At 30.6% G+C, this 14,497-nt stretch overlaps 3 protein-coding genes and 1 long non-coding RNA gene across 7 annotated transcripts in view; 1 reads left to right on the top strand and 3 right to left on the bottom strand.

Moving 5' to 3' along the window:
• Positions 1–276, bottom strand: part of LOC105153077 (axonemal central pair apparatus protein HYDIN) — a 51,099-nt gene extending 50,823 nt beyond the window's left edge. The window contains 1 exon segment of the mRNA XM_087411979.1: positions 78–276. Within this exon segment, the coding sequence (XP_087268105.1) occupies positions 78–276 (199 nt within the window).
• The window catches only part of LOC147907704 (uncharacterized), a 67,282-nt gene extending 52,990 nt beyond the window's left edge, over positions 1–14,292 (top strand). For 2 of the 4 annotated variants that reach the window (XR_015546937.1, XR_015546936.1), the window contains exons 4-5: positions 12,067–12,211; positions 13,822–14,292. This is a non-coding gene — a long non-coding RNA (uncharacterized LOC147907704). Of the gene's footprint in view, positions 1–4,174; positions 4,316–11,885; positions 11,973–12,066; positions 12,212–13,821 lie in introns of those variants that run through there. The other 2 variants (XR_015546934.1, XR_015546935.1) reach the window with 2 other exon arrangements.
• On the bottom strand, positions 2,459–3,759 carry LOC105153073 (uncharacterized). The gene is made up of 2 exons (XM_011067703.2): positions 2,975–3,759; positions 2,459–2,834 (listed from the first exon to the last, which is right to left on the bottom strand). Exons 1-2 carry the CDS (start codon positions 3,043–3,045, stop codon positions 2,459–2,461), a joined length of 447 nt encoding a protein of 148 aa, XP_011066005.1. The 5' UTR covers positions 3,046–3,759.
• LOC105153072 (uncharacterized) lies at positions 3,843–8,977 on the bottom strand. The gene is made up of 2 exons (XM_087411886.1): positions 7,009–8,977; positions 3,843–6,644 (listed from the first exon to the last, which is right to left on the bottom strand). Exons 1-2 carry the CDS (start codon positions 7,516–7,518, stop codon positions 3,978–3,980), a joined length of 3,177 nt encoding a protein of 1,058 aa, XP_087268012.1. The 5' UTR covers positions 7,519–8,977; the 3' UTR covers positions 3,843–3,977.
• Positions 14,293–14,497: the final 205 nt, after the last annotated feature.

Genomic DNA, 14,497 nt, shown 5'->3' on the forward strand with positions numbered 1-14,497 from the left:
CTAGAACAATATAATCTGCATTATTCTGTGTTACGTGACCATACGTGATTATAATATAATATAATTTCCTTTCTCACCGATTACTGGTACCATGAAGACTTCGATATCACTGATAAATTTGATATAATATTCGTAATCCCGCTTCTCTGACGGGCTGAATCTGACGTTATAAATTTGAACGAGTCCTGGCGCTATCATAGTACTGTAATTTGATCCACGATATTCCACGGAAAAAAAAGGATCGGGGTCGCGCGAGAGCTTCAGGGACCGTGACATCTTTGATGCAATATTTAGAAAATGGAGGTTAAGCTCCACGTGAATATTATATAACAATCGTGAAGAGAGTTAGCGCAACAGAATTTGATATGTTAGTTAAATATTAACAAGATGTATGATTAGAATAGAAAAGATTTACTTTTGTCAAGTTTTGAATCGTGAGCGTCATATTGTACAAATTGCCAGGAACAAATCGTTGAAAAAGAACAATACTAGGCGAAACTTTAAAGTAGTGACTTCCACAATTGTAATATAAAGATTGTATGTTTATATTGCGACCTGGTTTCAGCAAATAATTGATTCTTTCTTGAGTACACATTAACATCTGTTTGATATATTCCGATGGAGTCATACTACACTACAAGAATATTAATGAAATTGATAAACGTTGCAAACGTAAAACATTGTTATTATTTTATTTCAAATATTAAACTAACTTCCATCTGATCGCGTGATTTGCCAATTATAGTCGCAAATATTTCCACAGAATTATGTTTGATTGGGTAATATGTGACGAGATCTTTTTCTCTGTCGTCCATTTTTTACAACTAAAATTCTATGGAAATGATGTTTACATTATTTTACAAAAGAGATGCTTTTTTTATTAGAATCACTGACTTTAATTAAAATGATATTTTTTAGCTGATACATACGCATTCATAGCATAACATTAATATTCAAACTGAAAGTAGTTAAATATACTATTTTTTTATGTCTAAATTAAAAAAAAAATGAAAAATCGATTTTAAACTCTAAAATCGATTTTTTATTTTAGGGTACGGTCAATGCGATGCTATAAATGCTTTAAAGTAATTTTTGATTGATCCAATTTGTAAAATTCTTTTTTCTAAAATATAATACAGATTTAAGGGGGCTACTTTGGAGTCAGCGCGGTAAGAGGTGTGCAATCTACATAATATTTATATAATTATTAATAGTATAATGTGTATTAAAAGATGTAATTTGAATGTTTCGGCTATAGGTTTTAGCCATCTTCAGTAAATACATAATTAATACATTAACAAAGAATATCTCCTTTTTTCTAATTGGTCAATCAAATGCTTCAAAGCATTTGTAGTGAGACTTTGACCGCAGCCTGAGGCCTCATTTTATTATGTGTGGTCTATCTATAGCAATAGAAGTAGTAGATGAGACTGTAAGAGTAACAAATTGACCAATTATAGTTAAATGTGAGAAGAATAATCAACTGTGTGTTGGTCAATTTTTTACTCTTACAGCCTCATCCATTACTGATACTGCTATTAGACCACGCATTATAGTAATGTTGGTGTAATTAGGTCTAAGCAGTAAGCAAATTATGCTTGGTTTATGCTTTGGTCTTAATCCTAAAATCCAGCTAATGGAATACAGATTTTAGTTAGGACCAATTAAGACTGGCAGTCTTATTGGCTGACATTTTAGAATTTTAGGGTTAAGATCGAAGCATAAACCAAGTATTAGCTAATCATAAAGTGTCTACAATGAACAGTAGAGGCTGTAGACATGTAAGGAGCGATGCTGGCACTGATAGCATCGCAGCCAATACAGTGACAAGATTCTAATCCAGTTAATAATCCAGCAGGAAATAAGCATCGTGTGCCGCAGGCTTTAAGTTTAAGTCTACAACCTTACTTTAAGAAGCCCTAAGCTGTAAAGCCGTAAGAAATTGACTAATCATAATCGATTATTCTTCTCACATTTGATTGTGATTGATCAATTTCTTACAGCTTAAGACTTAAACCTTAGTTAATAATTTATTGTAGGAAATCTATTAATTCCATCACACTGATGAAATTGTAATTAATTTTGTAAATTTTAAGCATGTAAATCAAAGCATGTATATATAAACTTTTCGTATAATACATGTATTTACATCATGGATTATACACCATGGTATAATCTACCTGAAAAGTAGTTATTTTTAATATTGAAAGCGGAGATATAATGAAATAATGCAATTACATTAAAAACATTTTTTTATTATTTTCTCGTAATTATTAAAATTAATTTCATTACATGGAATATTTGATTAAACAAAAATCATACAATAGGACCGTAATAACGAAAGAATAGAATAAAATGCACAATTTCTCTAAGTAATCTGGATTCTTTACGTTAATTTCTTTAATGGGAAAAGAAATATTTGTTCATAATACAAGTATAACTATATCTTCGGACTCAACTACAAACATTGCACGGATCCAGTGCAACGAGGGAAAGTAGTCGATGTAAGATTATGAGACGAAGAGTGAGAAGCTTGTTGGAATCCTGATTGATGAGGATTGAAACAATCACTATTTTGATTATGTGGGTTTCCTCGATTTATAATCGATGAAGAGCCATAATACGGCAAGCGAACTACATTGTCATTGCATGCATAGTCATTTAAACATCGTGACATGCAACGTTGAAATGGCTGGAGTGACGATCTACATGCTATTCTCGACACGCAGCAAGGATCAAGAAAGACTCCTTTTGAGTAACATATTCCCGGACAGGGTCCTTGAGGACATCCTAGAGGAGGGCAGCTTATATTGCACACCTCGGGCTCGGGCTTCCTAGCGAACAGAAAATAGAGAATATTCCGTTTTCTTTAATGTATTGAAGATTTCATTTGATCAGATATTCTATTTTGTGAATCTGTAAATGCAGTAGCTATATCATTTAGAAATCATAGATATATGTATATATTACTTACAAACTTTCTATTTTACGTATAATATTATACATTTCGTCCATATAATTTCGTTTATGCTGACACCTATCCATGTCTAGTGAATCACTTATTGAACTTTGTTATAATATTATTACCAGTAAATTTAGTTCGTGTGCCAAAGCTTGGAAGATCGATGTGAATTCATATTAATGACAGATTTTTCTCTCTGCAATGTTTAATAATCGATTTTGTACTATATTACTTACTTCAAATTGTGTCAGAAATTAAATTAAAAGAAAAATGTTAATTATTTCTCTCTAATGCTTATAAAGAAAATTGATTTAGCCAATTCTATTACAATTTACAATATTATATTATAATATTACTAATATCTATTATTGTATCTTAGATTGAATAGGACTTAATATGTTTACAAATTTATTTGTTACACTTTTAAAAAGTTATACATTTTTTGTCAGTATTCCATGAAATATACGCAACGCAATATCAAAGAATAAAATTCCCATAAAAATGTACATATAATATAAATAAAAATAGGAAAATAAAACTTTAAAGTTATAACATATATTCGCACATTGACGTAAAAAAAATGTTACATTCTCCTTTCATCATACAATTTATCATGTTAGTCACACATAAATAACGTTCTTTTTTTGAGATAATTTAAATATACAAATAAGATCAAATCAATTATTGATCTATACATTTAATTTTTGTCAGATTTTATCAAATGATTTTGCGTATCTATTATCTAATCTAGTCAAATTTATAACTAGATATTAATTTACAATGTATAAAGTAATACATGCCTCACATTTACAAAATAAAAAATACGAACACATAATAGATACGAAAAGAATAGTTTTAAATAGTACTTATATATATCTCATATGCATTTCTTTCAATGAGAATATATTAATTATATAATAAATTTTTAATACAAAAGATTGGAGATTAAACTTAATCACACAAAATGGACTAAGTGGAATGAAAATTTAAATAGTTCCTAAAATATTTTTGGAGATTACACGTGTCCGTTCGCGATTAATTTATCCGGTGAAACAACATGATTGTTAAGGGCACACTCGGGCTTCCTGGCAAGATACGTGATACCTCCGATGGTCCTTGTCTCGTGGATTTCCGGTTGGCTGTAAGCATTCGTTCCCTGCATCGCCTGCACACTGCCCATTCTTTTCGCGTCTTCAGTGTTCGGTTTCTCTCCGGTATCACCGCCAGCGCGATCGATTCTCATCGCGTCGGGTGCATTCGGCCGTTGCATACATGCGACGTCACCCTGACCGCCATTGTGACTCTGCAGGTTTTGTTCATTAAGATAGTATTGCTGCATCTGATGATAATGAGGTGAGACATTTCCTTTGTATTGGATTATGTTATTGTTCCTGTGACATCCTTCTGTCATAGGTTTGTTCTGTCGATCATAAGAAATTGATTCATTCTGTACGTGGGAAAGTGCATCTTGGTTTTGCAAAATCTCCATCATACCGTTTTCCTTTTCTGCCTGCATATTGTAATAGTTTCTAGTGCTTTGCTTTTGCCGCGGGTACTCTATCATTAAAGGTTCATCAGCTTTTTTAGGTCGCAAGATACGTAACGGTGGATTGTTTGGATTCCTGCCATTTTCCAAACCATTTGCTAATATTCTTTTCTGAGATTGCAAGTGGGTTTCTATCGATGGTCGCTGTTGCATGTCTTCCGGAATCTCGTGGGAACCCTGAATACCGTTCAGTTTAACGATAGGTTTCTTTTTGGTCAAATTGGCGAGATATTCGAGACCCTTCCTACTTCTAGAATCCTTCATCGTTTCCAGCATCTTCTGAATGCTATCTAGATCTTGCAAGCCATTATTGCGTTTCTGAGGACGGATTATTTCCTTGTATACTCGCATTTTGAGCAAACTGGAAGTTTCTGCAGGCTTCTCATGCTGGAAGTTTCTCATGCTTTGTTGATAATAGTACGCGGGTTCCATTGAAATTTTTTGATTATCAACCGGATTTAATGAATTCATATTATGTTCCTTGGACCAAACTTCTTGTGGCTCAGAATGCGGAAAATATGGATTATAACGCATATTGTATGGATATTGTGCATATTTAAAAGTTGGATTTAATGGACGGCACACATTATTCGATGCATTTTGCTGATGATTATATGGGTAACAAGCGGTATGACCGCATGATATTTGATCACTTCTATGTGGCCAATTAGTTGTTTGCCATAGCTGATAAGGATTGACCTGACCATACATTTGCTGAGGCAACTCTTGGCTACATATTTCTTCTTTTTTTGATTGATGATAATTTTTTTGTTGATCAGCCACTATTTTATTCATATTTTCCAACGATTTATTCATCAGATATTGTTCGTTCAAAGCTTTTTGTTGTGCTTTCATTCTTTCAATATCGTTGTATGATATACGCGGTGGCGTGATGTGCATCATCCATTCCGGTTTCTCGTCCTTTTCTGTTCTTCTTCGCACGAGTCGAGTTCTCTTGATTTCCTCCGGAATATTTCGTTGAAACTGCGCGATATAAGCTAGTTGTCTTTTTTGCTCATTCAGTAACGCTGCAAATTGACGGCGCATTACTTCCTCAGGTATACCTTGCTGCCTCATGGTAGAAACTAACAATTCCTGATCGCGAATCATGTCAGACGTAAATTGCAGTGTCTTCTTTTCTTCTCGTAGAGTTTCCATGGATGATTGATCAGGTTTATAATTTGCCTGATTCTGTGATAGATTGATTGATTGATTAGATTGATTTTGACTCCCAGAATTTTTCTGATTGAAATTGGTTGGATCGCGTGTTTGATAATAATACTGCCATTGTGACGGTGGCTGCAAATGTTGTTGATTTTGATTCGCTATTTGTATCCATTTATGATTTTGTTGCCAAGTAGGTTGGAAGTTAACAGGATATCCAAGATTCTGTTGATGGATGGGTAAATTATGATGCATTGATCTCATTCGATTCGTTATCATGTCTTGCGGAGAAGTCATTCCTTGTGCAAAGACTGGCACGATAGGCAATTGTTGATTGTAATAACCGCAGTGCGTTACTGAATTATTGCGTATATGTTGTTGCAGATTGGATATTGATTGCATTTGATTGAGTCCTTGCGGCAACATTTGTTGATGATAGTTCTGCTGTGTTTGCTGATTGATCTGGTGTAGATTCCGTTGAAATGGAGCATGAAACTGAGCATGATAAAGATTTTGACAGTTACCCGCTGTCTGATCGTTTAGTGGCGCACTAGTATTTTGTTCGATTAATGCTTGCTTTTGTTGCTGCATGAACATTTGTCTGTTATTAACTGCATTTCGATCATTGACCAATTGTTTCTGGCACTGACTGTCAGGCGCTGAAGGTTCATTGGGATTTTGGCCGACAACTATGTGCGAATCAGTCGAAGATCCTTGCATTTGTGGCATCGCGACTAGTGTCGAAGGGATTTGTGTAATTACCGGCTGATTAATTATCGCAGACGAGCTTCGAAGTGATCGATCGTAGACTACTGCTCCTTGGGGGATATTTGGCACGAAAGGACGATGCGCTTGTCTTTCGGGAGATGCGATTCGTCGAGTCAGTAAGCTTTCAGACTGTGGATTTGTTTGACAAATCTCCCGATGGTTAGCGACAACCTGTTGCTGACTTGTGCTATATGTATTTTGCAACTAAAAATACATTAATTTTATTTGTAAAATTATTTAATTATTTAAGTTTATAATATTATATATAACGTATTTCTGTGCTATATAAAAACCAAATTTTTATAAAATTTCATAATAAATATAATAGTATAAATATAATAGTTTGTTGATAAAAAGTCAATGTTATAAATTAAATTAATTCCAGCGAAAATATTTATCGCAATAATTTTTTTTTAAATAAATAAATGTTTTGAAATATAAATTTACATAATATTTTTAAGATTAGTCTCTCTCTCTCTCTCTCTCTCTCTCTCTCTCTCTTCTAATATATATTAATATAGTATTAAATTATAAAACTAAAAGTTTAAAGAATTTCTATAGAATTTACTTTTGATTGTTGATGTGGCGACAATTGAATAGAAATCGCATCACCATGACCATTATTATTTTTGCTGAAGGGATTTGTATAAAAAGTTCCATTTGCTTGAGGATCTTGCTGTATGAAAGCAGCAATTGGCTCAGGTGTAAACATTGGCGAATTATCTAGTTTTTTTATCTCTTCGGCAGGAAAACTCTTGAGCCTTGACGAAGAAGTTGAACGTGTCTCTTTCGATCTGTTGCGAGAACTGAATCTAGTTTTCGAAGATTGCATCTCGTCCGGTAATACCATTCGATCGTCTGTAACTTTGGTGACTTTATCCGACGAATTTGAATTGTGCAAATTCTGTACGGATGGCGATTTCATAGATTGCGATCGTCTTTGATGACCCGTGATGACAGATCGTAAGCTCACCACGCTCGGACGTGCAAATGATTCTTTGTGTCCAGAATTCTTCTCAATTAAAACTTTCCTAAAGCAAACTTTCCAGCGTGAGAGATTTTTTATATTTATTGACATATGTATTTCTCATAATGCTTACCTCTTTTTCATTATTAATTTTGTTTAGACGCTAATTTAGATAACACGACATTTACTGTCAAAAGATCATCGTTAAACTTAATGAGAGATTTTTTTAAAGCGGATTTTGCATTACCGCCGAAAAGAAGTCGCGAGTTTTGACGTGTTGAAAAAAGAGGGACAAGTGCGTGACAAGTTGCTATGGATACACGTACGGTTATTTTTTTTAAATTATTTTAATGGATTCTATTAAAAAAATGAAAAAAGTCATACATTAAAGAAAAGAGCTCTACATTTTAATGCATTTGTACATTAAAATTTTTGGATACTTAAAATTTGTCTGGATATTTAAAATAAAAATATACGCTACACACAAAAAATTAGAGGAATACTTAATTTTTTATAAAAAATAGACAAAATTTAGGCAGCTGTAAGTTCATAAAAAATGAACGAAATTTGAATTAAAAAAAAATTTTAAAGCTTGAAATCTCTATTTTTGGAAGGTCATCATGATTTTTTATTTTCTGTGAGTTTAATAATTTTTACACATAGAAAACTACGAGCTCAACTAAATAAGAAATCTTCAGTTCACTTTGTGGGCATGTCACGTACAAAAAAATCTCGCGAAATTTTTCGACTTTCTTATGTAGAAGCTTCAAGTTTTCCCTATAAAATCATTTTTTAAAAACGTTTCTACGATTTTTCATTATTAAATATTGAATCAAATCGAATAAAAAATGAGCATTTTGACTTTGATTGCTCATGATTCCATCATTAAAAATCATCGTATCACAACTTTAAAAAAAGATTCTTGAAGCTAGAACTTGTTCTATTTAATAGCGTGATTGCCAAATTTTTTAAGAAACACGTAAAGATGATAAAAAATGATTAAAGATATCGTAAAAATTAGCAATTTTCTTTTTTTTTATATTTAGTCACGAAAGAAATGTGTGAATCAATAAAAATTTATTTTTCACGATTTTTTGTGCCTTTAATCCTTCATTTACAAAAAATTTGCCGAATAGCTATGAGATTTCTTTCTGGTGATGGCCATGGTTTTATGATACGAAACGTACAAAAAAATGGAAAATCGCTTAATTTTAGTGTAAAAAAATAAAGAAAATGAACAGTAAAGTTTAATTAACGTTAAAAAAAATCAATGTTCAGTGTATCGTCACTACGTTGATTTTTACCAAGTGTCAATACGGATAAGTTTGTCTATTACTTCCTTTACTGAAATTTGCAAAAATATCACCGACGTTAGCGTTATCCAAAGTGTATCACGAGGAGGTCGCACGGTCGGATTTACGTTTCGTTGTATATGTTGTGCACGCGCGCGCGCGCGCGTGTGTGTGTGTGTGTGTGTTTGAAATGCATGCATAAAAAAGATTAAGACTCAGGATGTGTTTCAATACTGCCAGTATCGAAAATCTAGAGTACACGTAATTTTAATTATAGGTTTTCAATATCAGCAGTATATCGTAACATTTCCTGAAGAGATAAATTTAATAACGCTTGTTTCCTTCTCTATTCAAAATGACTGCACACAATCGGTTTCGCATATTGATACAACGGCATATAGCTGTTTGAGAAATTTACTGCCAGGTTCGTGTAAGATCGGGTTCACACTTGGACGGAAAAAAAACGGAAAGCGGAAAAGCGGAAGCTAATCAGAACTCGCGGAAAGACAGAAGCAGACAAGCGGAATGTACCGCCTACTACTACTGTGAGTTCCGATTGGCTTCCGCTTTTCCGCTTTCCGTTTTTTCGTCAAGGTACGAACCCGGCCTAAGGCTCTGATAAGCGAAGCTAAATCAGCGATGTTGGGATAGTTTTCGTATACTCTACGTTCTAACATATCCCAAACATGCTCAATTGGATTTAAATCGAAACTCAACGGCGGATGCAATAATATTATGATTCTATGATTTCTTAGAAACTATTATGTAATGAGCAGTGTGCGGTCGTGCATTATCATGTATTAGACCTCCTCGATTTGTTAGCGATAACGCTAACGTCAGTGGTATTTTTTTCAAATTTCAGTGAAGTAAATAATAGACAAACTTATTCGTACTGACACTTGGTAAAGATCAGCATAATGCACTGGAAACTGATTTTTCAACGTTAATTAACTTTACTATTTATTTTCTTTGTTTTTTATACTGAAATTAAGCAATTTTTCATTTTTATACGTTCGCATCATAAAACCATAGTGGCCATCACGAAAGAGATCTCATAGCTATTCGGCAAACTTTTTGTAAATGCAGGATACTTATAAGCACAAAAAAAAAAATAAATTTTTCTTGTTGATCCACACTTTTTTTTCTGAATAAAAATAAAAAAGGAAAAAAGTTGCTAATTTTTATGATACATTTAATCAGTTTTTATCATGTTTACGTATTTCTAAAAAAATTTGGCAATTACACTATTAAATAGAGCAAAGTTCTAACTTCAAGAATCTTTTTTTAAAGTTGAGATACGATGTTTTTTAACAGAGTTATGAGCAATCAAAGTCAAAGTGCACTTTTTACTCGATCCACGATATTTCAGTAACGAAAACTCGTAGAAATGTTTTTAAAAAACGATTTTGTAGGAAAAACTTCAAGTTTTTACATGAGAAAGTCAAAAATTTTCGCAGATTTTTTTGTACAATCCCACAAAATGAGCTAAAGATTTCTTATTTAATTGAGCTCGTAGTTTTCTATGTGTAAAAATTACTAAACAAAAAACATGGTGACCTTTCGAAAATAGAGATTTAAAATTCTTTTTTTTTAATTCAAATTTTGTTCATTTTTGACGAAGTTACAGCTGTCTAAATTTTGTCTATTTTTTATCAAAAATTAAGTTAACACGTTTTATCATTTATATTTTATTATTTGTACTGTCTATCATAGTATTGGCAAGTTATTGTTTTTCAAATGAGCTGTTAATTTCAAATTTTATTTCATTTAAACATTGAGATGATCTAATATGTAAGAGTCGAAACGTTTGTATAATAAACTTATGTTTTTATAGTTGAGCATTAGGATCTAATTTGGCTTTGTTGTAGTCTTTGTTTTATTTTTAATTTTATAAAAAATCAAGTGTTCCTCCAATTTTTGTGAGTAGTGTATAATATTTGTATAAAATAGTTTTTAATTTAATCAAGAATTTTATTGTAATTATATTTAGTTAAAATGTAATACGTTATATTAGTTTGTATGTACAATACATTTCTTTGTAATAAATTTTTTTAACAATGACATTATATTTGATCTTTTTTGTCGTATTTTATTTGTTTATCATAGGAATATTATAAACATAAATAAAACCAAATAATGTAACGTAAAATGACATTAAAATAAATGTAGTATCGGAGATATTCATGAATTTGCTTTAAAATAAACATGTCCACTCTCAGATTTCTCTTTAAACAAAATTAGTTGTATCACATACATTAGTTTTATTTTTAAAATTGATATAGGAACAGTGTAAAATAATTATAAGAAAGAGATAAATTAAATATTATAGATATTACGATTTTTTAAAATCTCATAGATTTATTCTGTATGAATTATGACAAAAACACAGATAAAATACAATATGTTATTGCTGTTTTATATTTTAGTAACAAATATATTTTTATTCTTTACAATTGTAGGGGACAAAGTTTAAATTTAATATTTTACAATATATATTTTACATACTACAAAAACACATAATTAATTTGAATTTATCAGCATGAAATAAAAGACAATGAATTACAAGATTACAGTTGCAAGAAGTTAAAATTATGTTTCTTCTGTTATGTTGCTTGTTATTTTGTGAGTATATTTCATATTCATTTATCTCGTAGTTAATTTTGATTCGTTGATAAAGTTCTCCTGGTTTTAATCTTTCCATATCGATTTTTTTCTTAATTATTCCAAAATGTTCTTCATCTCTACAAATAGAAGAAAATAAATCTTTATAAGATAAAGCAAAATAATTGTATAGAAAAAATAAATGTACTGGAGTAAATTTCTGAAATTGTTTAAATGTTTGTCTTAAAATTTTTATCTCTCTCTCTCTCTCTCTCTCTCTCTCTCTCTCTCTTATACAATTTTTTTTAAAATTTTAATTTTACATATATATATTAGGTGTTGGAATTAATTCGTAGCGTTTTACAAGTGATGGGAAGTACTTTCATTAATGTATTTTTTAATGCTCATGTGAAATAAATAACATTCTTTTATTAAAAAACGCTACGAATTAATTCCAACACCTAATATATATATATATATATATATATATATATATATATATATAGCATCAAAATTTTATAATTTTAAATTTTATGACTTAAGTCATTTAGAAAGTTCGTTTTTTGCCTCTTATATGTATATTAGTGATGCATATGTACCCTGCATGCAGTTGCATAATTACTGCCCAGTAAGTCGCCAATTAGAACGCCGTCACTTAACAGGGAGGACAAGGTACTGCGAAACAAGAAACTCACATTAATCTCAGCGACAAATTCTAATAAAAGGAAGTATGGAAATAAACTGACGGCATAATGGGAGTTTACAGGGCAAGTTACACGAGATCGGTGGAGGACAAGGAACGCAATTCGTATCGCAAGCAGGATAAAAACAGGGTGGACAGGATGGTATAGGTGGCACATACGTCATTTCCATTTTCGGTGGACAAGACAGAGGACAGATTGGACAGGGTGGTAAATATACCTTTTACAAAATTTTTTTTCTCAGTTTTTATCATTAAAAAGCTATAAAACATTATATGTATATATATCATATATCAGCGTACAAGAGAGTGAAAAAAATTAATTACTTAAAATTAAAATAATGAAAAAATTGTTTCAAAATAATGATAATAATTAGTCACGATATTTTAAAAAAATAGAAAATAATTAATAAAAGGGGCTAAAACGAGCCAAACTAGATGTCCATTTGCTAACTATTCTATTATATATTTAATATTAAAAAAAATACACAAACAGTTTTGACTAGTTATCGAATCATTCTTAATGTGAAACAAAAATTGTCATTATAAAATTATTTCCATCCGCTTATTATACAATTGAATTCTTACGCATTATAATCACATAGGTGTTGTGCAATCGCTTTTATCGATTTTTTTCTAATTAATTATTCTGCTTCTTCAATAATTGCTATGATTCTTTCTTTAATCCATTCTATTAAGAATATTTAATACCTACATATAAATAGATAATGAAATAATCGTTATAAAATTGAAATTCCCCCATTATGCCATCAGTAATTTCAAATCATCGCATGTCTCTAAACCATAACTTTGATTGGAAGCAAATTAAAATATTAGATAGAGAACTATCACAATAAAAAACTAATTTCTGAGATGGTCTTCATAAAAAAACAGGCAAGGATTGAATAAACAGAACGACACTGCCTGATGGATATCTTCCCTTTGTACCATCCTTATTCCCTTCCTAATAATTCCTACATGTTACCTCCTTTCTATTACATTTCATCTTCTATCGTTTTTAATTGCTCTCTTACTTTAGTTACTCATTTTAACAATAAACGTGACACATGTTACATTCATTTTTTGAATTCGGAGAAAACGATAGAAGATGAAATATAATGGAAAGGGTGTAACATGTGGGAATGAAGAAGTCCTATAGATGAATGTAAAATTTTAAGAAGTCCTATAGAATGTAAATGCCGACTTATCTATCCAGGTATCACTCAATTATATTTAATTTTTTAATTTAGTTTTTTATACACATACATTACGATACAGAGAGTTTATAAATTAATTAATTTCAATTTTGTAACAATTATTTCAATCTATTTATGGATATTAAATATTCTTAGTATAATGGATTAAGGAAGGACATATAGTAATTATTGAAGAAACAGAATAATTTTAAGTGAAAAAAATTGATAAAAGCGGCTGCACCACACCTATGTAATCATAATACGTAAGAATTGAACTGTAATAAGCGAATAGAAATAATTATATAATGACAATTTTTGTCTCACATTGAGAATGACCTGATAACAGGTCAAAACTATTTGTGTATTTTTTTAAATATTAAATGTAAGATAGTTAACAACAAACATCTAGCTTCGTTCATAGCCCCTTTTAGTAATTATTTTCTATTTTTAATTATTGGAGCCTTTTTTTAATTCTTTAAAAAATAACCTTTATCTTGTATATGCATATAATTTAATAATAAAATGTTCAAAGCTTTTTTTTATTGTTATAATATGCATATAATATATTAATCAGAGAAAATTAGAGTTAATATTTCACGCGGCAAACATACCACTGTCTTAACAGGTTTCGGCACGGGAGGACAAGTTATTTTATATTGAACACGAGGTATACGAGGCATACTGGGATAGCACACAGGTGGAGTACAACAAATTACAGAACATGGAATTGGACATCTCGTTGGTAGACAATCAGGAGGAGGAAGACATACATTCTGGCAATTCCTGCAACGTTTTAATCGCATAAATTATTAAATCATTAAAAATAATTATTACAAATTAATAAGCAAATTAAGAAAAAAATATTTCATTAATCAGTACATACTCATGTAATATATTACGTATTTATGATTTAAATAGAAGATTAGTTTGAAATATTCTTTATTTTAATATTTTTAAAGTATAAATTCTCTAATTAATTATTTCTGTGATGCTTACTCGCTATTATATTCCATTATTTGACTGCATACGGAATTATGTAAAATCAAAAATTTAATAATTTTGACAATAATCACATAAATGAAATTATGTTAATAAATAGTGTATTTTTGATTGAAATTCTATTAGAATTTATTATTCTAATAGAATAATAAAATCCTACTAAAATTTACCTCGACATGACGTTAAAGATGTATTCTAGATAATGTTTTGTATTTTTAGTTTAGAAATTCAATAATTGACGTTAAGTCGTCGATAACAACTAGAGACCTTCTATCAAACGAGAATCAATCTTAATAAAGTTA

Source organism: Acromyrmex echinatior, chromosome 12 (assembly GCF_024713525.1).
Source record: "Acromyrmex echinatior isolate Ae372 chromosome 12, ASM2471352v2, whole genome shotgun sequence".
In the NCBI taxonomy this organism is placed as follows: Eukaryota; Metazoa; Arthropoda; class Insecta; order Hymenoptera; family Formicidae; genus Acromyrmex; species Acromyrmex echinatior.